Genomic DNA, 24748 nt, shown 5'->3' with positions numbered 1-24748 from the left:
AACCGCGGGTGTCACCCTGGGCAAAGAGCAAGGGCTTTGGCTTCAGGAAAGCTGAGGATTTGGAACTCAGTGCCAGGAGCTCGTTCCCGTGCGACCTTGGGCAGGTTACGGAGACTCTGGGAGCCTGTTTGCTCCACTGTAGAGATGGTGCCTGGCACATAAAGCAACGATGTTGGTTCCCTTTCTGCGGTCCCAGTGATTCTAAGCAGTTACAGAGAAACAGATGAGGAGGGAGGATGGGTAAGGAAGACGAACACATTTGGTCAGGGGTAGTGGTGGCCGGGGAGCCACTGGCTCCTTCCCATCGCCTGTGACTAACCACAGGGGAACAGGCAGGTCACTCAGTAGCTGCTACATTTTGAATTGTTTCCCCTTTGTCTTAGAGGAGGGACAGGTGACACTGGTGGCCTGGAACCTGAGGAGCAGCCTGGCTGCCGGGTGTTTTCCTCTGCACGCCTGCTCCCAGTGCTCAGCCCTGGCTGGGCTACCACAGCAAACAAGGGAAGGGCACCGCTCGGCGGGGACCGCGATGCTTCTCACTCCTAAAGTGTGCACTGCCAACTAAGCAACTGCCAAAGTCATTTACATGCTCCAGCTAAGGCTGCTCAAGGTGACAGGAGCCAGCATGCCCGCCCAGCTTCAAACGAGAAGCCCTTGCCTTCTACTCTGAGATGGCCCACATCAGCTTCAAGGCCAGGCTGCACAGGGGCACATCCCAGCTCTCCCAGGGACCTGCTCGTCATCCCCCGGACTCACCTAGGTCGTCTGGCTCCTGAGCCCTTCTCTGGGACAGTGACCCCACTCATAACATCGAGTGTCCTACAGAATATAGTGGGGGAGGGGAGGGTAATCTGAATCCACTGGTTCTGACTTTGGCTGCACAATACAGTCACCTGGGGAATTTTTGAGAAATATTGATGCCCACACCCCACCCCCAAAGCTTTTTTTTTTCTGTCAAGGGGTGGGGCCCAGGTCCTGGTATTTGTTTTAACTCCTTTCCTGCCCTGATTCTAATGTGTAGCTGGGACTGAGGGGTGCTGCCCCGAGTGGCAAGAAATGGCAAGGCCTTTGAAACCAGCCAGCTCAAGGTTAGAGGCTGGGCTGTGCCAGACTCTATGTGTAATGCCAGGCAGGCCACCTAACCTTGGTCTCTAGGGGCTGGCCAGTTTCCTTGCAAGACCATAACATTCCTAATCTCAGTCCTTGGGTTTCCAGGACCTGACCCAGCCTCAGTTACAGAGCTGGGCTTATGATGCAGACCTTGACCAATCAGAGTCTTCCAAACTCCCAGCCACTCAGAGATTGGGTCAGGGCTGGACTTATGATCCAGACCTTGACCAATCAGAGTCTTCCAAACTACTGGCCACTCAGAAATTGGGTCAGGCCTGGGCACATGACCCTCACCAGACCAATCAGAACCTTGTAAACTCCTGGGCACTCAGATTGGTTCAGGGCTGGGTACATGATCCAAGTTCTTTTGCCGGGACCATTGAGAAAGAGGGGCAACTTTTCACAGGGTGGAGGTGGGGGTCTAGTATAAAGAAAATCTGAGAGTGAAAGCCACAGAGAAAAACAGGTCCCACCCTGTGGAGATCATCTGAGTTGTAACTATAGCTTTTCCTGGAACCAGCTCTACCTCTGGATTTTTCAGTTACATGAGCCAATAAGCTCCCTTTTTACTCTTAAGCCAAGTTTGAGCTGTGGTTTCTATCCCTTGTTCGCCAAAAGTCCTAATCCACTCTATGAGCTTCATCTATAAAATGAGCCTAATACCTACTTTCAGGCTTCAAGTAAGGTTTGAATAAGATAATATACCAATTTCTGTGTGGATTGGATGTGCTCCACACATATTTTTAAATGTAAATAGGAGAAGCAAAGGCTAAGTACAAAATGCTGTTTTTAAGGACCATCACATCCTGCTACCAGCACCCTCTCCAGAACATTTACCTCCCCAGCTGAATCTTGCTCACCAGATGTAAACACAGGGAACAGGACAGAATAAGGCCATATATTTTCGAGCTGCTGACAGATGGCAGTGAAAATACTCAAGCAGATTGTAGCATTAGGTGGCAGGAGGCAACACACACACAGATTGGTTTACTTTCTGCCTCCTCCCCAGGCACACACATTGGTCCTAACTTCTGATTACCTACCCTTCCCTGTTTCCCCACTTCTGAGGCCTTAGCCACCCCGGATTCAAAGGGGAGGGTGTTTCCTCCTTGAGTACAGAATGCACTGTGCATTCTAGGAGATTCCTTCCCATGCGTCATTATCCCACTAATACGTGTGGCCACACTGGGGTAAGCAGGGACCATTGTGCACATTTTACAGGAGAAAACAGGCTCAGAGCGGGCAGCTGATGTGCAAAAGGGCCAGAGGACGAGCTGGACTTAGAAGCCAAGGATCCAAGCTTGAAGCTCAGCAGTCTTTTGAACATTCAGGCCCCAGTCTGCAGAGGGACGCCCCGCACGGGGACCCCCAAGGGAGGCTGTTCGCCTTCTCAGGACACTTGCACTGAAGTCATTTTCAGAGGGTCTGCAGTCTGCCACGCCTTCACGTACGTTACGTTTTCCTCTCCATTTGAACAATGACACTGAAGTTCAGAGAAGTCAAGTCACTTGGACCCATTTCCAAGGTAATTCATCGTAAGCTGTGATTGGAACGCAGAGCTCAGACTGAACAAAGCCCACGTGATTTAATGCCACAGGACCCAGTGTGGACTGGCCGGAGATGAAGGACATACACTGAATGTGTCAGTTGGTCAGCACATGGGAGATGGCTTGTGTCACCCTCCCTCTGCCCACGGGCCTTGCTGGGTACAGTGGTCTAGGCCCCAGCCCATTCCCGGGAGCGCTGGGCCCAGCTGATGAGGAAGGTGGGGCAGGAAAGAAGGGCTGGCACTCAGCTTAGACAGAGGCAGTCATGAAATGGCCTCTTCGTGGCTCTTGACAGGATTCGAAAGGCATTCTGGGTTTTATTCCCAGGAGAAATACAGATGATTTCAGGTTAGTACATATAAAATAAACAGGTGTCCTATGTTAACCTTGAAGCCTTCAGAACTTTCTCCTTCAAGTTTCCCACATTCAACCAATATGTTGAGAAAAGAGCCCAAGTATCTTTTGTCCCCTGAGCTAGGCTGACCAGTGTTGATCTCACAGCCTGCCCTCCCGTCTCCTCATAGAGGGGCCCAAGGACAGGGGGCAGGGGAATCCCAGCTCCTGCTGCTCTTTTCCCAGAACAGGTCAAGGGTGGGGGTGGGGGGATGGGAGGCGATCAACACACACTATGCAGTTTGAGTACCAGCCATCAGTTTCCCACTTCCTCCCTCTAGGAGCTCCTGAAGAACAGGGATTTCCCAGGTGGCTTCCTCCACCTGAAGTCAGTGCCTGTCAGAAAGCAGGCCCATCCCCCTACCTGCCCTCACACCCAACCCACGGCCCAGAGCAGGCACTTCTCTCCTAAGCATCCTCCAATCTGCCCACTGCTCTCCATGGCCGCCCCACCCCCCACAGGCCACTGACCCGGATAACCAGAGTCCCATTAATGGTTTCCGCTCCTGCCCTGCCGTCAGCCATTCAGGAGCCAGTGACCTGTCTAATGAGAACCAGAGCGAGCCACTCCCCTGCCTCAAGGCTCTCGTTTGCTCAGCACCTTGGCAACCTGGCAAGGCCGTTTGTGGTGTGGCCCCAGCGCTCCTCGCTGCCACCCACCCGTGCTCCCTGGCACTGCACTGTTGAAAGACAAGGAGCTTGGAATCACCAGAGGGACAAACACACCATGTGTTCAGGGTGGGCTTGTTAGTTTCCTGTGGCTGCTCTAACAAACTACCACAGACTTGGTGGCTTAAAACAACGGGACTTCTTTCATACATACTTGTGGAGGCCCAAAGCCCAAGATCAGTGTCACTGGCCCTAAATCACTGTGTCAACAGTCGCATTCCCTCTGGAGGCTCCAAGGCAGAGCCCATCCCTCGCCTCTTCCTGGACTGTGGCCGCTTCACTCCAGCCTCTGCCTCCACCTTCACATCGCCTGCTCTGTGCGGCTCGTCTCCCTCTGCCTCTTAAAAGCCCACTTGTGATGGCATTGAGGGGCCCTCTGGATAATCCAGGAAAATCTCTGCATCTCAGGAGTCTTAATCACACCTGCAAAACCTTCAGCATGTGAGGTTAACACGTGAGGTCCAGGGGTGAGGACCTCATACTTTGGGGGCCCCCACTCAGTCCATTACCACAGCAGGGCCTGTGGCTCACACAGTGCAGGACTCGGGGTGTTAGGGACGTAGTAACTGGAGAGCGTCTCAGCCACATGGGGAAGGACCATCGAGGGGAGTAAACACTCAGAGACACTAGAGCGGGTGACTTCAACCAGCATCCAGTCTCCACTTGATACCACTGTCAAGGGGACAAGAGCAGAGAAGCCCAGATGCTTCCCACTAGGGGGGGAGGCATTTGATTAGGCTCAAATGTCGCCCTAGGGAACAGCGATCCTTTCCCAGTGGGAATCTATTTGTCACTATTAATCACGCCACAGGGAACTTGGTCCTGACTGTTCACAGGTGGCAGACGCTGAGCAGCAGGCAGGGCAGGGATGACCCAAGACAGAGCCTTTCACTTCCTCTCCCTCCCTCCCCGTGTTCCGGGCCTGCAGGAGGCTGTTATCCTGGATGACAGTGACACCCTGGTGTCAATTGTAAACCAAGCCAGGGCAGACTGTCTCGCAAATGCGGCCTTCCCCAGGAAGTGCCACCACGAGGGCTGGGGCTGGCTCCAGCAGCTGTGGGGCGCCTGGCATTTAGAGGCTAATTTGGAGGGTCCGGGTCTGGGGCAGTCAGTAAACCATGTGCTGAGAGCCTCCTGCACCTCTGAAATACTGGACAGGACGACACAGGGCTGTGCGTTCCTCTCCCAGCAGCCTCTGGGCTGCGGCTGCGGGACTGAGCTGAACTCCACTGCAGAAACTAAACAAAGGCGCGAAGCAAAAGGAAGACAGACGAGAGCCCATACGGGTCTCTGGACTTTAGTCCTGAATTAATCCTGGGTGGGTGAGACTCAGAGGATCCTTTCTCATGCACAAGGGAGAGCATTTGCGGGGTTCTATCTCAGTGGAGAGAAGAGGGTTCACAATATAAATGCATTATATAAAGCTGTCTTCTTTGATCTGCTACTGGGGGAGTCTGGTTGGAGCCGGAGGGCAATGTGCCAAAGCAGCCACAGCTGAGCCTGGAGGGCTGGATTGATGAGAGGTTCCAGAAGCTTCAGGAACAGCGGAAACGCACACTGTGGGAGGTCACTCTCCAGGTGGACCCCGCTATTTGACAAGAAAATAGGTGAGGAGGGCGACCCTTTCCCCCTCCCGCCCCTCCCAGCCCCAGCACATACATCCTAGGTCCAAGGAATGATCCTCACCCAGGGGCCCCCCACCCCAACTTCTCCCATGTTGCCTGTCCTCCAGCTCCGTCTGCTGTGTCCTCAAACTGCAGGGGAAATGACACCATGGCCCCTGGGCTTCCATTACATTCCTCCCAGAGAAGCTGGGGTGGCGGGGCGGGGGTGGGGGGTCCAGGAAGGCTGGGGTCTGGGGGCCGAGTGGAGGGATGTCACTCTCGGGTGAAGTATCCTGGCTGGAGGTCGCTGGGACGCTGGAGAATGAAGAGGGGCCAGGGCGGGGCCCAGAGCAGAGGAAGCAGGGATCCAGATGGCTATTAATGTCAGGCTCTGGGACTCACAGAAAGTGAGAGACACTCAATATCTTCCTTAGTTGTCCAGCCCAGTTCTCCAAGGTGGGACAGGAAGTAGATGGGATCCGAGACATGCTTTGTCTCGCATTTGGCTAAAGCGTCTCTGTGCCAAAGCTGTAAAGAAGCTAGTTTGGGGATGTGATGTGGCATGCAAGTATATTATCTATTGCTATTTAACAAATTACCCCGCAAAGAGTGGCTTACATACATTTATCTCACACCCTCTGAGGGCTAGGAATTCGAAACTGGCTTAGCTTGATGGTTCTAGTTCAGTTCTCATAAGGCTGCAGTCACCTGAAGTCTTGACTGGGGCTACAGGACCTGCTTCTAAGAAGGTTTACTCACATGGCTGTCGACAGGAGACCTCATCATGAGGGCTGCTTGAATGTCAACTTCCCCCCCAAAACAGCTGAACCAAGAGAGATGAAAGCTGTAATGTGTTTTCTAACCTACTCTCATATTGTCATTTCCACCACATTCTATTCATTAGAAACGAGTCACTAAGTAGAGCCCACACTCAAGAGAGAGGAAAATTAGGTCCCTAATTTGTAGGAAAGAATTTGTGGACATATTTTAAAGTGACCATTGCACTGGGTCTTCGTTCTGTTGTGTGAATCACGTGCTCTTTATTTGATTGTTAGACATGAGGGGAAGCCCATGCCTGCCTGGAGCATTGCTTCTCAGAAACAAAAGCATTTTGAATTAAAAGTGTTTTTAGGTGCAAAGGCAGCCCTGGGAAATGAGAGGTTTCTGGGAAGAGAGGTTTCTGAAAGCAAAACAAATAAGATTAAGATCTACCAATGGCCTGACATTTAGGAAAGGCCCAGCGGCAGCCAAGCGATTTTCTCGTGAAACAGATCTTGGGTGGAAGAGTCCTTGAACACAGGCAGTTGGGTGAGCTACTGGTGGGCGGATGAAAATGGGCTCCAGCCTCCAAACGCTGTCCCTGTTTCAATACATAACAGGTTGCAATTTCACTGAGCTCAAGACTCTGGGGAACTCGCAATTCTGGAGCACCAGGGAGCAAGAGGAAACGTTTGGCTGCTTAAAAATACCCCACAAGGGAAAAGGAACACGTTACGTGTAAGTTAGTCACGAAGGTTCCTTGAGAGGCTGGCACGGAGACTTGTAATGAATGTTTTCTTGAAGAATTTAGCAGAGAAGTAGGACGAAGTACATTCAGCCTAGCTTGAGGTACAATCCTCTGCCATCTGGGAAGATCATTCTCAGGCCAGCCCGTGGCAGGAGGGTGAAGGAGAGGGTGACACGGGACTGGGTGCCGAAGCTGGTGCTTCTTGGAGCAGCTACAACCCATCACCCTCGCAGGGAGACCCTTCCTTCCCTGGCCACACTGGGTGAGGCAAGGAAAAGAGAAATGTGTCCACGCAGAATACGTACATACATACACGTCTACGTACAAAATATCTTAACCCTTACCTTAACTATGTCACTAGAGATGTTACTATTTAATTACTCAGAACTCAATAGCATTTTTGGCTGTTTTATTTTAGCCCTTGGAAACGTGTTTTGAGAAAAAGACACCACGTCATAAACATTAGACATGTGTTCACTGATGTGGAATTATTAACACAGCGGTTTTCAAATGGAATCTTAGTACTGGTGGTAAACGTTCAGTTTAGATTCCGGTAAGTATTTTTATCCTGTGATCTGCACCATGTTCTCATAACACGTCTGACTAAACGGTAATAGAACTAATGTACCTTCACCGGCCCAGACACACACAGCACCGCTGACAAGCACGGTTCTGCCTTTGCCCCCGAACACTTGGGAAACTCCCACTGAGGGACACTCACACTCAGGAGAAGCCAGCTGCACAGCTCAGTTCTAACCAGAGGCGCACCGCCTGGCCTGTCATCGCCCAATTCCCCACACTCGGCATCCCAGGGCTTTTGGTTATCGCCAAATCCTAAACTCCCTCCCACGTTATGAATATTTGCCCCCACTGTGGTATTGCAAAGAATAGGCTCCTAGTTTTGAATCCAGTTCCGGAAGAATCCCAATGAGGCGGTTCCAGCCTCCTGACTGTTCCCTGCATTGAGTGTCCCTCCCAAGAGGACCGCTCTGAAGACAACCTGAGAAGTGGCAGTTCCGCTCTGCTCGCTAACAAGCCCATCTCCCATATCTGCCCCTGGAGACAGGGATGGACAAACACGAGACTGGCAACAACTAGGCTGCAGACAGAATGTCAACCTGAATCTCTGGTACAGTTCAGGCTAGGATGCAATGGCAGCAGATGCCAGGAGCCTCAGGAAACTAACTGGCCCTGTACCCCTTTGGCAGAGGGGGACAAAGCCCCCGTCCTGGCTCCACACTGCCTGTGTAATGGTCTTTCTCATACGCTCTAGGTCTGTGGGCCTGAAGACCTGACCCCTCACACCCTAACAGCACTCAAACACCAGTACGTTTCTTAAAAAGGGAATGTTCCTAGGAAAATAAAAGAGGGACTTTTTTCTGTTTAAAACAGCAGAGCTTTCCTTGCTGGTACTCAATTTGATAGTCACCTCCTGGGGCGATGAGCTGCCCACTGCGGCCCAGTTCAAAGTAAGTTCACCCCATGCTTCAGTAGCTTCTGCTTGGCTTTGCCTGGAAGGCTGAAGGCACCGTCCTGGGGGCTTGGGAAGCCAGAGCTCCGCGCGGCCGATGCCAACTGCTGGAAATAGGTTTCCTGCACCGGGTTGCAACAGGCATACACAGCTGTGGAGGCATTTCTGTGGGAGGAAGAGAGGAGACACGAGTCCAACGCTGCCTGCACACATCTCAGGCCACACAAAGACCTGCAGAGGCACTCACACGAGCATGGCCCTGCACACGAGATGCCGTGGGCGCAGCTGTCATGGCTCGGGGCTCTGGTTATTCACCTGAATTTCAGGTCCAGTGCCAATAACTCACTGGATCCTGGGACTGTCCATGGCGGCCACAGTCACATGGCCTGAAGTTATAGTAACTGAATAAATAACTGATGGGTGCATGTCTTGTCATAGCAGCTGTGCAAAACGCTTTCCACACAGCCTGGCTTACTGCCCACATGGCCTTATGCAGTAGTGGTGACATCCCATGTGACAGATAAGGCCCCTGAGGCTCAGAGGTGGGTGGTGCTGTCAGGCCTCCATGACAAGCACTGACAGTGTCTGAGGAAGGGTCTAGGCCTCTGCACACATGGCGGCGGTTAGATGAGTGAGGGGAGTGAGGGGACAGAAGAGGGAGGGATGAGGGTTTGGTTCAAAGGAGGACCCATCTGAGAGGAACCGACTATGGGGCCAGGCAACCAGCTGGCTCCTCGATCCTGCCTGTCTCAGACTATTTCCTCTTTGGACCCGTTTCCCCAAATCCAGTATAAAAGGGTAGCGTCAGGAACCACTAAGGCTCCCCTCACTCAGATCTCTCCTTTCACATAGGAGGGAGAACCCCATCCCCCTCCAGCTTCTCCTTCTGGGGCTTCAAGGGGCCGGAACAGCCCGCCTGGTATAAGCGTTTTGTGCCACTCACTGGCCCAGCAGGATAAGACATGGATGAGTCATTACAGCCACGGAGAGGGGGCACTGCGGTCTGGTGGGTGCGAGCTAATCCCAGCCCTGCTGTGTGCCCTTGGCTAACTTACTCAACCTTTCTGAGCCCCAGCTGTCTCATCCATAAAATGGATCTGACAATAGCACATCCCTTCATTGAGATTTTTTAAATCAGTAGGAATAGATAAAAATACACGTAAATTGCAACGCATACAGTGAGTGGTTAAGAAATGGGAGCTGTTGTTTCTATTACTATTAAAACAAGCTACATATCCCAATGCTAAAACCCTCTCAGCTCCAAGGAAGGTGAAATACTGCAGAGTCACCAAAGGGTTCATGGATCAGATGCTGACATTTTACTTATTTCCATCACTCACAAAATAGATACACACACACACACACACACACACACACACACACACACTCACACACACCAACAAACCAGTTCCCAAACCATTGACTGTAGATACAAACCACATCTAGGTTGCTGGCCTGGGGCATCTCTAACTTAAAGCCGGAGAAGACACATTTACTGTGGAAATAATGTATTGAAATATTGACTGAAGATGGCGCTGGGCAGCAGAAACGCCCAGCACTCCGGTGTGGCAGGTGGCAGGCAGCAGAACTGTCACCATGATGGCGCAGGCTTCCGGGCACGTCTGTATGAGTCCAGAGCCCACACCCCTCCCTCTGGACCACACTGCCCCCCTGAAACCGGAAAGGTGTGTGGAAAGAACATGCACTTTCTATAGAGTCAGAGACCGGGGTTCAAAGCCTGGCTCTGCCACTTAATAAGAAGTGACTGGGGCAAGTCACTTAGCTTCTTAGGGCTTCAATTTCCTCATCTGTAAGATGAGGATAAATAATGCACTTGCCCAAACTGTCCCAAGAACTAAATTGACTAATATACACATAGCACACACTCCCCTCTGACCCTCTGACTTGCCTTATTTTCTGCTACCAGTTTCATTGAGAAGCATGAAAGAAAAAGCAGAATTCGGTTGGTTAAATACTACAAAGTGGAATAATAATAGATCTGTATCTACTGGCACAGAGATATTCAAGATTTGCAATAGAGTGAAAAAAGGAACTTGTAAAACAGTACATCAGTACGATCCTGTTTTCTATTAGAAACACTATTAAAAATCATTAAAATAAAAATGCTCATACTCATATTTTATATATGAGAAATGAAAACTAAAAACGATAGAACCTGGAGTAACATACACCAAAGTATGAACTGTGGGTATCGTTCAGGTATTGATGGGGAAAGGGAAGAAACGTTTCGCTTTATAGATTTGGGAGAAGGCTGCATGTTTTCATAATGAGTGCGTACGACTTGTCTCTTCAGCAGCATCCGTGACAAGGAGAGAGGCCTTCCTTCCCCAGTAACGAATGAAAGCGTTGACAGTGTGAGGACCTGAGGTTTCCTCACTGTCGTAGCCCAGTGTCTCCAGCAAGTCTGAGCCCCATGACGGGACCCAGAAAATACACGACCCAGGGAAGCAGGAGAGCAGAGAGTGGGAGCCAAGGGGCGAGAAAGAGCAGGCCTTAAAGGGAGTAACGAGAATGCCCTTTGTTTAGTGATGAGTAAGTTCTTCCCCAGATCCCAGAGAAGGTGGCTCCTGGTCCAGGACAGTGAAGTGACAGGGGAAATCTCACCTGGCGATCATCTCGTACAGCGAGGGCTGCTGGGCAAAGTCAGCATGCATGAGGCTGACGGCCTGCAGGAAGCGGCGATCCTGGGGTGTGGCCACCTGAGGCACGTTTGCTTCCAGAAAAGGACACACAAGTTATGAGTAGCAGACTCCTTCCCCCCACGCCCCCAGGCCAGTACTGTCAAGTGTGACTGAACGTGGCTCCCGGCCATGAGTGTGGGTGCCAACGGGGGAGAGGCCCAGGCCTGCCCAGGGGGCTGGGTCCCAACAGCTGCCGCCACACAGCACAGGACACGCTGCCTGAGAATGAGCATCGTGCACGAGGATCAAAGTTTTAAGGCAGACCTTATCACAGATATTTGAACATGTGTGTGCTTCCCTCAAAATGTTGGAGAAACAGCCAAAAAAAAAAAAAAAAAGACAAATGAGCAAGGAAGCGTTTGCCAAGCAAATTCTAAATGCAGTGGGAGCAGGGCTCCCAGTGAGAAAGCAGCACATGAACTACACGGCAAACAGCTCTGGGGAGAACACCAACCCCACTGTGCACTGGGCCCCAGTTGTAGCTCCCCCAACCCCCGGCTCTAGGAGGTGCCCCAGCCCGCACCTCTGCGCAGTGCCAGCTGCTTACCTGTCAGCACGTTCTGAATACGGTCGTAATGCATGAAGTTGTATGTTCTGCTGGCGGCGGTGGGCTCATCCTTGGGCAGCGTCTCCTTCAGGTGGACCTCCAGCCCATTCAGGGACGCCAGGCTACTGTGGTACTGCAAAGGGGCCGGAGAGGGTCACGGCTGCAGAAGTGACCTCAGCAGGCCACAGACTTAGCCAATAATCATCCAGAGATATCTGCATGGCTACCGGATTTAGCAAAGAGGACTCTGACCAGTGTTTTACCTGTTAGTAGAGAACTACTAACTTCTGCCCTTATGTTCTAAAGCTTTTTCAAATTGTAGAAAACTCAGAAAATAGTGGTAAGCAGAAAAATACATTTAAAAAGAAGGGGGAAAAAGCCAAGAGAAATGGCCCATAATCTCACCATTCAGAAATAGCCACTGTTAGCCCCTTGGTTCATTTCCTTCTAGCCATGGTACATTTCACACAGCCATGACCTTCCCACAGCCGTGACCTTCCCACAGCCGTGACCTTCCCACAGCCGTGTCTTTCCCACACCCGTGACCTTCCCACAGCCATGACTTTCCCACCCAGGCTGCACGTTTTCACAGCACAGCCAGCCAGGCCCACCCTCTAGTGCTTTTCCACTGGGCCTGGGCTGAGGAGTCCTCCACTGTGCATCCAGAGTGGCACCAGCCACGCACCACGCTTGGAAGGACTGAGACGTGTCGGCCAAATGGTTTTCTGTGCTCTGCGGTTCAGAGGAGGAACCCACCTGAGAAGACTATCCAGGAGGTGAGACCCAAGCACCTGTGTTTTAAAAACCCTCCTAGGGAAGTTTCATATGCAGGTATAGCTGAGAACACTGGACTATACCACTTTGTACGAGGCTGTTTTCATAAAATAAAAATGGGATCAAACCATAAATATTGATACTAGTTTTGTAACCTAATGATACAGCACGAGCAACTTTCTTCATCCTTAAACTATTCTCCTACAGCGTCATCCTCTAAGGGCTATGGTATTCTTTAGCTCCACTTTGGGCTTGACCAAGGAAGTAAGTCACATCCTGACAGACTCAGTCTGCAGTGGGGCCTCCTGCGGCTTCCCTGGGGCTGCTTTAGCCATAAGAAGGCCACTGTCCCCTGGCAGCAGATGGCTCGCAGGTGAAGGACATCCTGCCTCAGCCTGTTCCTAGCCAGGTGACCAGAGACAAGTTCCTGAATTTTCTGCACCTCTTTTTTTTTTTTTTTTTTTTTGTCATCTGCAAAAGGGCATTGTTGAGGGGACTAAATGAAGTAGCACATATAAAAATCCTCTGTAAACTCTAAGTGCTACCCGCCGGGAAGGCATTTCTATAGTCAAGCAAATGAAAATTATCATTAAGACAGAAGTGATATCTCTTTAATGAGCACATGACTGGTCTGTAGATTGACTATATTTTCAACAGCTTTGTAAAACAAAGAAGTGCACATAAAAAGTACAAAGAGGCAAACAGAATGCTTCCACGGTGAAGGTCATGAAGTGTAAGTGTTATTTTTGGTAGTGTACTGCCCTTAATAAATTAGGTTTTCTATCTGAATGTCTTAGAAATGATATTAAAAGGCAACAGGCTTGACACACGAGGTTTCATTTTAGGCATTCATCGTTTATCCCCAGTGCCTAGCAGAGTTACCAAGCTCCTAGCAGATATCTACTAAATGCACAGATAAACGAGCATATACCCCATGGCAAGCACATTCAACTTCTGAGCTACCTGGTGGAAACTGAGGGGCACAGTGAGGGACGCACGCTCAGGGAAGACGTGCACAGATCTGCCCCGATCACGGGGGCCGCCTACCCAGCACAGGGTTTAACAGATGTGTGTGTGCGCACGTCATGAAGTCAAACCACAGCCTCGTTGCAAGCTTCTGGACCTGGGGAACCTGATAATACACGTCTTTCCCATCCTGAGCTGGGGCCCAGAGGAAGAGAGGATGGGAACAGAGAGTGAGACACGCTGAAACCCGAGTTTGCCCTGCAGGCACTGGGCTGCTTCTGAAATCTCTGCCTAACTCGTATTCAAGGTAAAGTCACTTAACCATAAACGCACAGTCACAAGATATTATTATCAGATGACGTGCACCATATTTTACTGGTAACCAAGTGCTTTCATATATATTGGGAGTCAGCAAACTACGGCCCACGGGCCAAATCCAGCCCATTGCCTGTTTTTGTGCAGCCTGAGAGCTAAGAATGGTTTATATGGTTTAGGAAAAAAATTAAGAGTAATACTGTGGCATGAGAAGATTATATTACGTTCCAATTTCAGTGTCTATTGGTAATGTATTACTGGAACACAGCCACGCCACTTATTTCCGTATTACCCACGGTTTTGTACTACAACAGCAGAGACGAATAGTTGTGCAGGGTGGGAAAGACCTGCCGTGTGTTCCGTCGTGTTCAAAGTTGGCCAACCCCTGATATGTATCACTACACATCAGTTCTCACCACAGCCCTAGGGGACACGCAGCTGGGGCTAATTCCTGGCTCCTCCGGCTTCCAGTCCATAGCAAAGCAAGTGGCTGGAATGTGAAGGTGTGCCATGAGGTGCAGAAGAAACGAAGCAGTCACGCATTCACTCAGAAGTGCCAGTTTCATGGGGAGGGGTGCGTTTTCCTGTTTTAGGATAACACTCTTGCACTCACCGCAAGCCTCGTCTCCTGTACAGACAGCTCAACGCCCTATCGCAGCCATGAATAACTGATGTGATCACTGTACCTGAAGGTCAGTGAGGTTATCTTGGGTTTTGAGCAGGAAGCTGTCAATGGCTCTCTGCTGCCCCCTGGTGTGAGCCTATTCTGTTCCCTCTGAATTAATCCGTCTCTCCCCCGGCTCCCCGCGTGTCTGACCCTCCCACCCGCCTCCCAGCCCTCCACCCTGGGCAAACAGAAGGAGGTGGCAGTTGATTCACTGAAAGACAAGATGGCAAAATAATGCCAGGGTGCCTTGGCACAGTGTGTAGCATAACCTAGGAGCCCTTTCAAGTAGGGTGTGTTCACTGTGACTTCTGAGCTGTAGTTTACCGTTCTGCACGGGGCTAGCTTTTCTAGACAGCAGTGGAGGGCCTGAAGGGAAACCAGGCCTGGGATAAAAAAGGCAATAAACGATCTTTCCCAAAATGATAAAGTAGACAGCCGTCAGGTCTGGTCAGCCAACGTTCCTCTCAAATCAGCAAGCTGATCCAAGTTAGTTCGGCCCAACTCTCTTTAGAAAACACAAGGTTTTCTTTTTCCTTTAAGCTACACTGCCTTTCCTAGGGCCTACCCCTCACCAAACCCTACTCTACATGAAAGCCCATGAGGCCATTCTCCTAACAACATGGACGGCTGCGACAGATCATGTGACAGATCATATCAAGAGCCACGGAAGGCAGGGCATTTCCCCCTTTCTTCACCTTCCCATCTATCATTCCAAGGTCAGATCAGTGGCGGACAGAGAGGCTGAGGCAGGAGGATGAGAAACAAACAAGAATTCTGCACCCCCCATTTGCATTAGGACTTTATCTCAACGAGGCCCAGTTTTCTTGCTGGTAAAATGAGAGTTACAATGTCCACCCCCAGAACTGTTCTAAGGCCTGGCTAAAATAACACATGTAAAGTAGTTCGCACATAGTGAACGGACAGAACGTATCTGAATTCACTTCCTTCTCCAAGTGCAGCCTGAACTATTTTTCCTTCTTCTTTTTTGGAGGGAAGGTAAAAGAGAGGTAGCGTATCCACTCGCTTGCATCCAAACAGTGGGCATTCAAAATAACATGCCTACAGCTCAGCACTAAGCAGACGGCACCATGAAAACCAAGGTGCGGCAGGGAGATGAGATGTGTAAAACTGCAATCCTGGGTCCCTGTGTTGTTTTGAGAAAGAGGTGGAGAAGCCACTCAGCCCTATGGTGAAGGAGGGAAGGGATGCAAACAAGCCACCACTTGGTGACATGTGACACCAGCCTGTGGAAAGGGGAGAGATAAGCAAGGCAGGTCGGGAGAGGAGCAGTCTCTTGCCTGAGGCTCTGAGCTAAGGATGCTGCCATCCACCCCCCACACCCCTCATGCTCCAAGGTGACCAGCTCATTTATGGAGGGTCACAAACCCTGCATGCTAATGAGACCAGCTTAGAATACTATAGATTTAATAACAAAAACAAGGCAAGCCCCAGGACACCATTCACCCTGCAGCAATTTCAACTTGCTATTCTTACTGCTACCACTTTCCTGCCAACGACAGCAAGGATGTTACTATAGCAACTGCATCTCCAGGGTAGGCCCCAGAGAAGGTACCACTGGCAGTGGGAAAGGCTCTGGAATGGGTTAAGAGGAGCCTTCTGGAACCGGTTAGGATTTCAGGTGTCTCAGGCCCTCTAGGAAGGAGCTTCAGACCACCACGGTACAGTGGAGGGGCCACGGAGGGAAACAGGGGGCTTCCAGACAACTCCCAGGCCTGGCTGTGATGTGTACAGAATGTAGACTCCAGCCAACATGGTTCCTTGAGCTGTCCAAGCTCAGAAGGGAGGCCAACCGTGGTGGCGATGGCATAGCCACCCTGTGTGTGGTCACTGCCTGCGTGATCCCACTGCATTGGAAGGGCAGCGCTTGTCATCACCGCACACTGCGGAGGAACCACAGGCTCAGGGAGCAAAGGTCTGTGTACACGAGCACAGTGGAACCGGGGCTCCGACCTGGTCTTCCCCTGTCCAGGGCCTGCACTCCAAGAAATCAGAAGTGGGAAAGCCCAAGCTCTTCACTCACCCCCGCAAAACCAGGGAGGCAGGTACTACCACCATTCCCGCTGTATAAACAAGGACTTTTGCACAAGGTCACGCAGCAAGGCGGACCCCATGTCCCCTGGGGAGTCCCTTCCCTGCCCGTCCATGTTCCAGAGGACCGAGCAGAGCTGGGCAAACTCACCACCTCCTCGATGGCTGCGCTGTCTCCCAGCAGCGGCTCCTCGGCCAGGAGGGACAGAACCAGCCCTTTGACACTGTGAGTGTAGAGGGTCATGTGCACGAGTCCTCCTTGCGTGGCGGGCGTCCACCTGGAGCCAGTGGTGTCTGCAGAGGGGGCGTCGCCTGGAGAGTCGGCAGAGCTTGATTGGCATTCCAGGCCAGAGGCGGGGTGGTTCTCATGAACTCCATCCACACAGGGCTCCGCGCCTGGTCCCCCGACAGGAAGCTTAGCTCCGCTCTGTCCCAAATCTAGGCGAGGCAATGACAGCGGCCTGCTCCTCCTACTGGGGGCCTGGCTGCTGTCCCCAGGAAGGTCTTCATGCTGCTCTAGGGCTCCATTCTGGGTAAGCTCGTCCGGAGCGGAGGGAGAGACGCCTCTGATGGCAGCGCCCACAGGCGGGGCCTCGGGCGACTGGGGTTGCGCGTTGCCCGAGTCGCTGACAGACTCCTTGAGACAAGGACCACCGCCATCTGGGACACACACACTCGGGAAGGTGAAATAACCGGAGGATGTCCCCATTTCCTGAGCTCCTGGAATGTGGATTTCAGATAAGTCCACTTCCACTTCCCCCCGGCACAAGCCAGGTTCCTTCCCCAGGGAGCAGGCGAGACCAGGGCCTGCATCCCTGGCAGTGCTGTGCGCTTCTGCAGGCTGGATGCTCCCTAGATCACAACCCGAGAAGTATCCATTCTCGCTGCTGCCATTTGACCGAGCTGCATCCGGGAACCTGGACTTGGGGCTGGCTGCCCACATCCAGGCCATGGATTCCTCAGGCCCGGTGGCGTCTTCTTTCAGGGCACCCTTTGGACGGTGCTGGGCCGAGCGCTCCTGGCGTCTGGCTGGAGATGCAGGAGGGCTGGAGAACAAGACGTGAAGGGAATGCTGAGTGAACACAGGGCCAGTGCCCTTCCCAGGGGGGACACGAAAGCACTACTTCCTTAAAAAGCAAGGCCACTGCTTGACAAGTGGGTGTCTGAGGCCACAGAGACTAAGAGACCACCATGGTCAAACCACGGGAGTGAAAATAAGGTGATGCCTGGCTCTCAGGCCTTCACACAGTGGTACTGGGATCCCCTACTGAAAATGGCAGGGCCCACTGGATAAAAGTCACCCACATGTGGAGGTCTATTGCGAGTTAGGCCTATACTGGGTGCTACACATACACTATTTCCAACCTCCACAATGAGCCCGTGAAGCAGGTATTACCAGGCCCATTTTACAGATGAAAAAGTTGAGGCTCAGAGGAGGAGGTCAATCAGCAGCAGATCTGGGATTTGAAACCCACACTCATGTCACTACACCAGCTGCCTTTTATCCGTATGCTGAAGCTCCAGAAGCCCCTCCCAGGGCAGAGGACAGAGAAGATGGAGTTAAGGAAGGATGAGGTGTACCAGGGGCTTGTTTGGATAAACCCGCGTGAAGGAGTCCCAAAAGTATGGTTTAAGATGAACGCCCTGTGCTCCCTTACCTAGTCATCCACTCTCCTGGGAACTCATGGAGACCGATGGCTTCCTCTTCTGTCACGAAAACAGGCATGATGTGGACATTTGGGGGAAGTGCTACTCCTAGAATCACAAAGCAACACGGAGAGGGCCAGAGAAGACAGCGGGTCAGCCACTGGTCTTGGGGGGATGCATGCAACCCACAGGCCAGCTCAGGGAGCAGAGCTGTGGGGCGCTCCTCAGCCCAGAACAAAAGCACAAAACTGCAGCCACGATGTCTGCGATTAGCAAGGAAGAGCCCATGTGGGCACCTTCACTCCCAGCTGTTGAAAAGGGCGTCCATTGGTAGAAGAAAATTTAGTGGCACTTAAAAATAAGAAAAGGCGTAAGCTGGAAAAAAGCACTTCTAACTGACAAAAGATACGTGCCCCAACTTATGCTTCAAAACCAAACCAAAGCCCTCTTGGGGATGCCCCCACATCCTGCACAAGGTCTTCCTGGCAGTGGCCATTGATCTTACCCTCTCCTAATTAGGAGTCTCTGGAACTTGTGTGAGCAGTCTCATTACAGGGAGTTAAGGAGGATCTGAAAACGGGGGTTCAAAGGTGTGCCTCCACAATGCAATACACAGGATGTATTATAGAATGGTACACTTGAAACCTACATAATGTTATTAACCAATGTCACCCCAATACATTTAATTAAAAGAAGAAAGGTGTGCCTACAATCATGAGCTTTATAATTAGAAATCTGATGGGTAACTTTGCACTGACGTTTTATTTATCAATTTGTCCAATCTCACGAGATGACACAACCAGATGGAATGATGACTCGGCCTTTCCCAGGGCTTGGACCGGCAGTGTGACAGACTGCATTCTCAAGACGCAACGATGCACCTCACTACTTACCACATTCCTGCAGGACATCCCCTCCTGTAGGTCTTCTCTGAAAATAAACACACACAGAAGTTGGCGCTGGGTACCACATCCTCCTGACCTACCCAACAGGACGGCGCTGTGCCATCTGCTGCTCATAAAACTTAGCCAGGCCCAGAACGCTTGTCCTCACCACATGCCAACAGCAAAGCAGATGGAAGAGACGCACCCCCCAAAACTGCCTGCTCACCACCACGGCGGGGGCGGGAGAGAACCTGGGCCCACACAGGCTACAGGGCAGCAGCCCATTCCAACTCACACCAGGCTTTTACATCCTGGTGTCTCAGTTTCTCCCCTCTGCGAATAAGAGTGAGGATTCGTGTTCTCTTTTATATCTTCGGAGAACTCGGCTTCTAGAATAGCCCTGGCATAGAACTCACACAAATTCCATTGAAAAAAAAAGGTGAAGGTCCTATGACCCTCGTGCTAAAGGATTTGATCTACACAAAATGCTATGCCACATCTCTTGTTTATTTTGATTCACGATCAAGGGGAGAAACCTGGCAATTTTCTCAAAAGAGTTTTCCAGCCTTTTCCATCTAAAGGTTCTAAAAGGACCCACCAAAGCAAAACAAAAAAACAAAAACTGCTCTTCCTGCCAAAATGACTTTCACTGCTATGAAATGATATGGCTTTCTCTTTACATAAGCTTCCTCTAGACAGAAATTGTTTTTTAAAAAATCACATATAATTCCTTTACCCACAAGCTACTACCATTACTATTGGGCATATGGCCCTTTAAGTTTATGCATTCTTTAATAATTTGAGACCATATTATATAAAATCCTATTTTTCTGCTTAAACAGTAACATGCAAGGCCTGTCATGAAAACATCTTTGGCCATTTTAAATTAAATGGCTGACAAAAATTTTATGAAGTTTAAAGCGGTGTAGGTGAATTTATCATTTCCCTACTTTAAACCGGCAATAGGCAAACCTTTTCTGTAAAGGGTGAGATAATACATATTTTTGGTTTTGTGGGCCATATGGTCTCTGTCGCAACGACTCAACTGGCTGTTGTAACTTGAAGGCGTCCAATAAAACTTTATGTGTAGGCAACAGGCCCACAGGCCATCATTTGCCAACTCCAACCACAGACATTTAAGTTACATCTGATTTCTCACTTTCATAAACCCTGTGGAGACAGAGTTTTGAATATAAATGTTTTTCAGCAGGTAGACGATTTCCTTATGATCGAATCCTAGGAAGCTGAATTACTAGGAAACAAGGCAAGGGCATCCTTTATCCACTCATCAGACAGTTTACCAGAAACAACACATCCACCACCAGTGGGGAAGGGGCCCGATGAGAGCCCCACCATCATTTTAAATGTCTGGTTTGATAAATGCAAAGACCTAGCGTTGATACATTTAAACCTATAGCTTCATAAGCTACGAATAAACAAATAAAACAAGAGACAAAAGGACTGGAAGGAGGTATGCCAGCCGCTAGCAGGGACTGTCTCTGTGCCATCCAATTGTGGGCAATTGTATTCTCAGTAAGCATGTATGGCTCTTTTCTTTTCATTATAAAAGCAATTAAATAAATATAAGATGGAAGGATTTTAAGAGTTTCTGATTTCCTAAGTCATCCTTTAGCGTCTGTCTCTGAAAATCCAACGTTTCTTTTGACAAAAAGCCCATCCTTGAGGGAAGTCCAATTCTCATAGTTCCGCTTGGATTGAAGAAAAATCCAACTATCCAAGCCTACCAAGCGGAAAGAAACACTTTCAGCCTGGCTGATGACGTCACCGTTGAGGAAAACCACTGATGGCCCTGGGGGGTTCTGACAAGAGTAAGGGGAAACCCCCCCCCCCCAGCCGCCCCATCCATCCAGCACTGGGATAAGCCTTGCCGGCAGCCACCTGGTGCAGAAGCAGGCCCGACAGGGAGGTGCGTTTACAATACCTGGTCCCGAGGTGTGGCGCGATGAAGCAGGACCTTGGCCGTGAGGGAGGGTGGGAGCTGGGTGCTGACAATCCTAGGAGGTCAGACACAGGAAGAAGGACACCATGAGAAGAAACACACTGCAGGACGTTGGACTGAAGATTCCTAACTCCCCGTGTTGGCCAGGATCTTGGGGACACAGCAGGTGACAGCTTCAACTGGGAAAGCCCTCAGAGAGGGCGCTCTGGCAATTTCTATCAACATTTTAAATGTCCATACCCTTGGACCTGGCTTGTACTGAGAAGTATGCCTAAGAAGATTCATTACAGGGGAAAATGGAAAAATCGTTATAAAAAAAAATGGGTAAGCAATGTCAATTTCCATCAAAAAGAGAGTAATTAAATTAATCATGGCACAGTTATTAACACAGCACCAAAAAATGTGCGGCTACTATGCCCACTACGGACTGAGAAAGAAACCTCTACTGTACACGTTACGTTGAGGAATCATACGATCCCATTTACACAGACAGCAAAAATAAACAGAATCAACACATACATACATGTGCACATGTGTGAAAACACATAAGGAACAAAGGAAGGGTGCACAGCAAACACTAGCTGTGGGGATGGGCTGAGAGTGAGGGGAGTGGAGGGGAACTTACAAATTGTGCTCTGTTTCTGTCTGGGTTCAGTTTCTTACAATGAGAATGTGTTCAGGCCTTAGGTGCACAATTTAAAAATAAATAAGAAAACAAAATATGAAAAGGAAAACAGTTCCATTTTTGGTCGCCATGTCACCTGTGAGCCGGGAGGCACACGCTGATTCAGAACCATCCTAATGAAAATGGCAAAGGAATGAGGGGTCTAATGTGTTCAAGGCCCTGGTGAACCAGGGCGTGCGTTCTGTCCTGCTGCATCTCTTATCTCATTTCATTCTCCACAAAGTATCTCTATTTCCCACAAGAGAAAACAGAGATCAAGCAACTTTCCAAGGTCACAGAGCTGGGAAGGAGAGAAGCCAGGACTTGGGAACCCAGCCAGTCAGGCCCCCGACCACCTCGAGAGCCTCAAGAGAGCTCTGGGCACACAGCGCCGGCCCCGCCTGCCCCTGGGCTGTGAGGACGAACCCTCCAGGAGGACAGCAGCCTTGGAAGATGCGTGGAGTGGCTCTTAGGCCCTCAGGCTCATAGAGAGGTCCTCCAACTGCATGAAAAGGTGTCGAGAGATCTCAGAGGCCAACCCAGAGACGGACCCAGCCAAGAGGCTGGCGGGAGCCTCAGTAGAAGCACTAAGGCCGCTCTGCAGAGCTGAGCAGCACGTGCCCCAAGACCCCCCCCCGCAGCAGGGGAGGCCACAGCAGGCTGCCGCTTACTTACCAAGCTGGCTGCCGGGGACCTTGGGGGCTTTGAATTAGCACTGTGTAGACTGACAACTACAACGACAAGCCCCATCCTGAGAACTACAAGGCTCTCTTTAGAACTGCCTTTTCTATTCCTAACTCTTTTCTGGACAGAACAGTTTCCAATTTCCCAGCTTTGCTCAAAGACAGATACGTACCCTAAATCAAATCTAAACTACCTCGTATTTGCCAAACCAGCCCACTTGGAACTGGCCCGAGATGGAACTCCTGCCTGTGATCTGGAGGTGGCCACGATCGGGATGGGCAGGTCTGCAGCAGGGGAATGGGGTGCAGGACAGGGCCTGGCGTTACTCACAGTCCTTTATAGAGGATGCAGCCGGCGAGAACGTGAGGGGAGCGCTGGCAGGTCTGGAGGATGAGGGCCGCTTTCAGCAAGAGCAGGGGCTCCACCTGTGCAGGGCAAGAAGCGTGCCCACAAATTAACAAGCCTACAGTCAGCAAGGAAGGGAAGGGGGCTTTGTAGCACAGGTGGACAGGTCACAACCCAAAGCCTGGAAACAGAAGACTGTGTCACACGGGAAAATCTGGGTCCTCTCTATACCCAGAAGTGCTGATACCACCAAATGCCCAATTCTTGGAATAAGGAGGCCTCTCCATAAGCTGGCAGGTACAGTGAATAGGGGACACGGCCCTTCACAGAGAACAATGTAGACTGACTCGGAGGCCCTGACTATCAATGCTGAGTCAGGAGGCAGCAGGAGAAAAGAGCCTGTAGGTCTCAAATGCAGGTCATGGTGCCAGGTGAAACCACCCCCCACCCCACCCCCATCCTCTACCCTCCCTCTGAAACACAAGCTCCACGGCGACACAGCTGGCTTGGTGTCTGACCAGCTCCCGTAACTCTATTCCATTACACAAAGTGAAAACATCACGATCTTTCACTTGGGGAGATATGCCTCAGTTTCCCATTCCTTGTAAGGAGTCAGTTGGCTGAAGTCCCGAAAAATATCAGAAATGGATCTGAACCTAGTCAAGAATGGCTGGCAATAACCAAAAGTCCCTTCCTATTTCCTACCTGGCAGCTAGAACCTCCGAGCACCCGTTAGCTGTTAGAACTGAGCGTTAACAGAGCCAAGCTTTGCAGCTGCTGCCACGTGAAGAAGTTTCTTCTTTCATGGCCTCAGGACAGAGCCCAGTCCCAGGCGGCCATTCTGGAAGGTTCTGGGGCCGACTTCCAGAAACCCTCCAAACAGGAGCGGGGAAAACCCGTCCCCATTTCTAGCAGAGTCGCGGTGTTACATCCCTGTTAAAGGGACACCACTAACAGGAGCAGTGAGTCCCAGTCCACACATAATGGTGGGCTGGCATCACAGAATGGGTGTCATTTTCTGAGACACTCAGGGCGCAGGTGGTCGGTTCTTAAGGGGCCACAGCCTTGCACCTTCCTTTGGCCCTCGGACAATGAGGATGGGATGCTCACCAAGATCAAGGCCACAGAACAACAGACGGTAAGCACAGACGGTCAGGCCGGCCACACAAGCACCACTGGCAAACGGAATGGCTTAGAGACAGAACACATCCCAACCACAACCACTCTCTCCCAGATAGGGCGACCTTGTTTTTAAAACGTTAGCACTGGGCATTTTTGATGGTGAGAACAATTAAATCATATTACTGGTACTATCAAGAGAGAAGGGGACCTTCAGATCCCTGCGTTCCACGCTTCTGGGGCGTTAGCAAAATTGTAACACCTTATCACGTAATTTGTGTCAGTTAGGTATTGTCTCATTTCATCATCACAACGGTTCTGGGAGGCAGGTGTGACGACACCGTTTTATGGATAAGGTGAGTAAGGTTCTGAGAGGCGATCTGACCTGTCCAAGCTCCACAGCTAGTGAGGAACGTGATGGAATTTGAGTGCAGGTCTTAACAACCACCCTAACTGACAAATGACCCATTCCAGCCACCTCTCTCGATATATACAAAGTTCATTTAAAGGGGAAAAGCAAAACGTGTCCAGCAGCTCTATTCCTATACACGAAAAGAGGAAGCGGGAGGAGAATGTTACTTTAGTTCGGTCCACGTTCCAGAGGGAAGTGAATATCTTATGCAGATCACCGGTATTTTTCAGAATTTGCTCAATAAAGGTGTCCCACTCGGCGCTCAGTTCTTCCTGAGAACGGTTCTGAAACAAAAAACAGCCTGAGGTCAGCGTCTGAGATTCGGGGACACACACTCTTTGACAAGGATCCCAACTGCCACAGAAATGTTCCTGACACAGGACACTGGCTGGTCGGGAGGGCCTGTTTGGAGCTTCTTACACTCACGAGACCTCACCCCCTACCCTGATCACCTACCTACCACAGACCCAGATCGCCTGTGGGGAGGGCAGCCACCAGGCCCAGCTCTTTCCACCCGTCTCAGGGAGGAGGAGATGGGAATAAGGACTTGAACAAACGGGACCTAGGCCACTGGAGAACAAAGGCATCTGAAAGGGGCTCCAGGAGACCTTGACCTTGTCACTGGCCATGACATGTTTATGGAAAGTACAACAGACCCCAGAGGAAGGGCCGGGTTCCGGCAATGTCGGTTTTGTTCAAGATGCGCCCCCCC

At 50.8% G+C, this 24748-nt stretch overlaps 1 protein-coding gene across 4 annotated transcripts in view; it reads right to left on the bottom strand.

Moving 5' to 3' along the window:
* Positions 1–5217: 5217 nt before the first annotated feature.
* HPS4 (HPS4 biogenesis of lysosomal organelles complex 3 subunit 2) overlaps positions 5218–24748 on the bottom strand; it is a 27676-nt gene continuing 8145 nt past the window's right edge. For 2 of the 4 annotated variants that reach the window (XM_074321526.1, XM_019755571.2), the window contains exons 6-14: positions 24204–24320; positions 22491–22585; positions 20795–20867; positions 18862–18898; positions 17980–18076; positions 16473–17367; positions 11551–11683; positions 10927–11035; positions 7223–8466 (exon numbers count right to left, since the gene is read on the bottom strand). In XM_074321526.1, coding sequence (XP_074177627.1) covers positions 8295–8466; positions 10927–11035; positions 11551–11683; positions 16473–17367; positions 17980–18076; positions 18862–18898; positions 20795–20867; positions 22491–22585; positions 24204–24320 — 1728 coding nt within the window. In that variant the 3' untranslated portion in view covers positions 7223–8294. Of the gene's footprint in view, positions 5308–6955; positions 7089–7222; positions 8467–10926; positions 11036–11550; positions 11684–16472; positions 17368–17979; positions 18077–18861; positions 18899–20794; positions 20868–22490; positions 22586–24203; positions 24321–24748 lie in introns of those variants that run through there. The other 2 variants (XM_074321525.1, XM_074321524.1) reach the window with 2 other exon arrangements.

This window comes from Rhinolophus sinicus, linkage group LG16 (genome assembly GCF_036562045.2).
Source record: "Rhinolophus sinicus isolate RSC01 linkage group LG16, ASM3656204v1, whole genome shotgun sequence".
Classification (NCBI taxonomy): domain Eukaryota; kingdom Metazoa; phylum Chordata; class Mammalia; order Chiroptera; family Rhinolophidae; genus Rhinolophus; species Rhinolophus sinicus.
The sequence above is the reverse complement of the archived record's forward strand: the minus strand, read 5'-3'. Positions and strand labels throughout refer to the sequence as shown.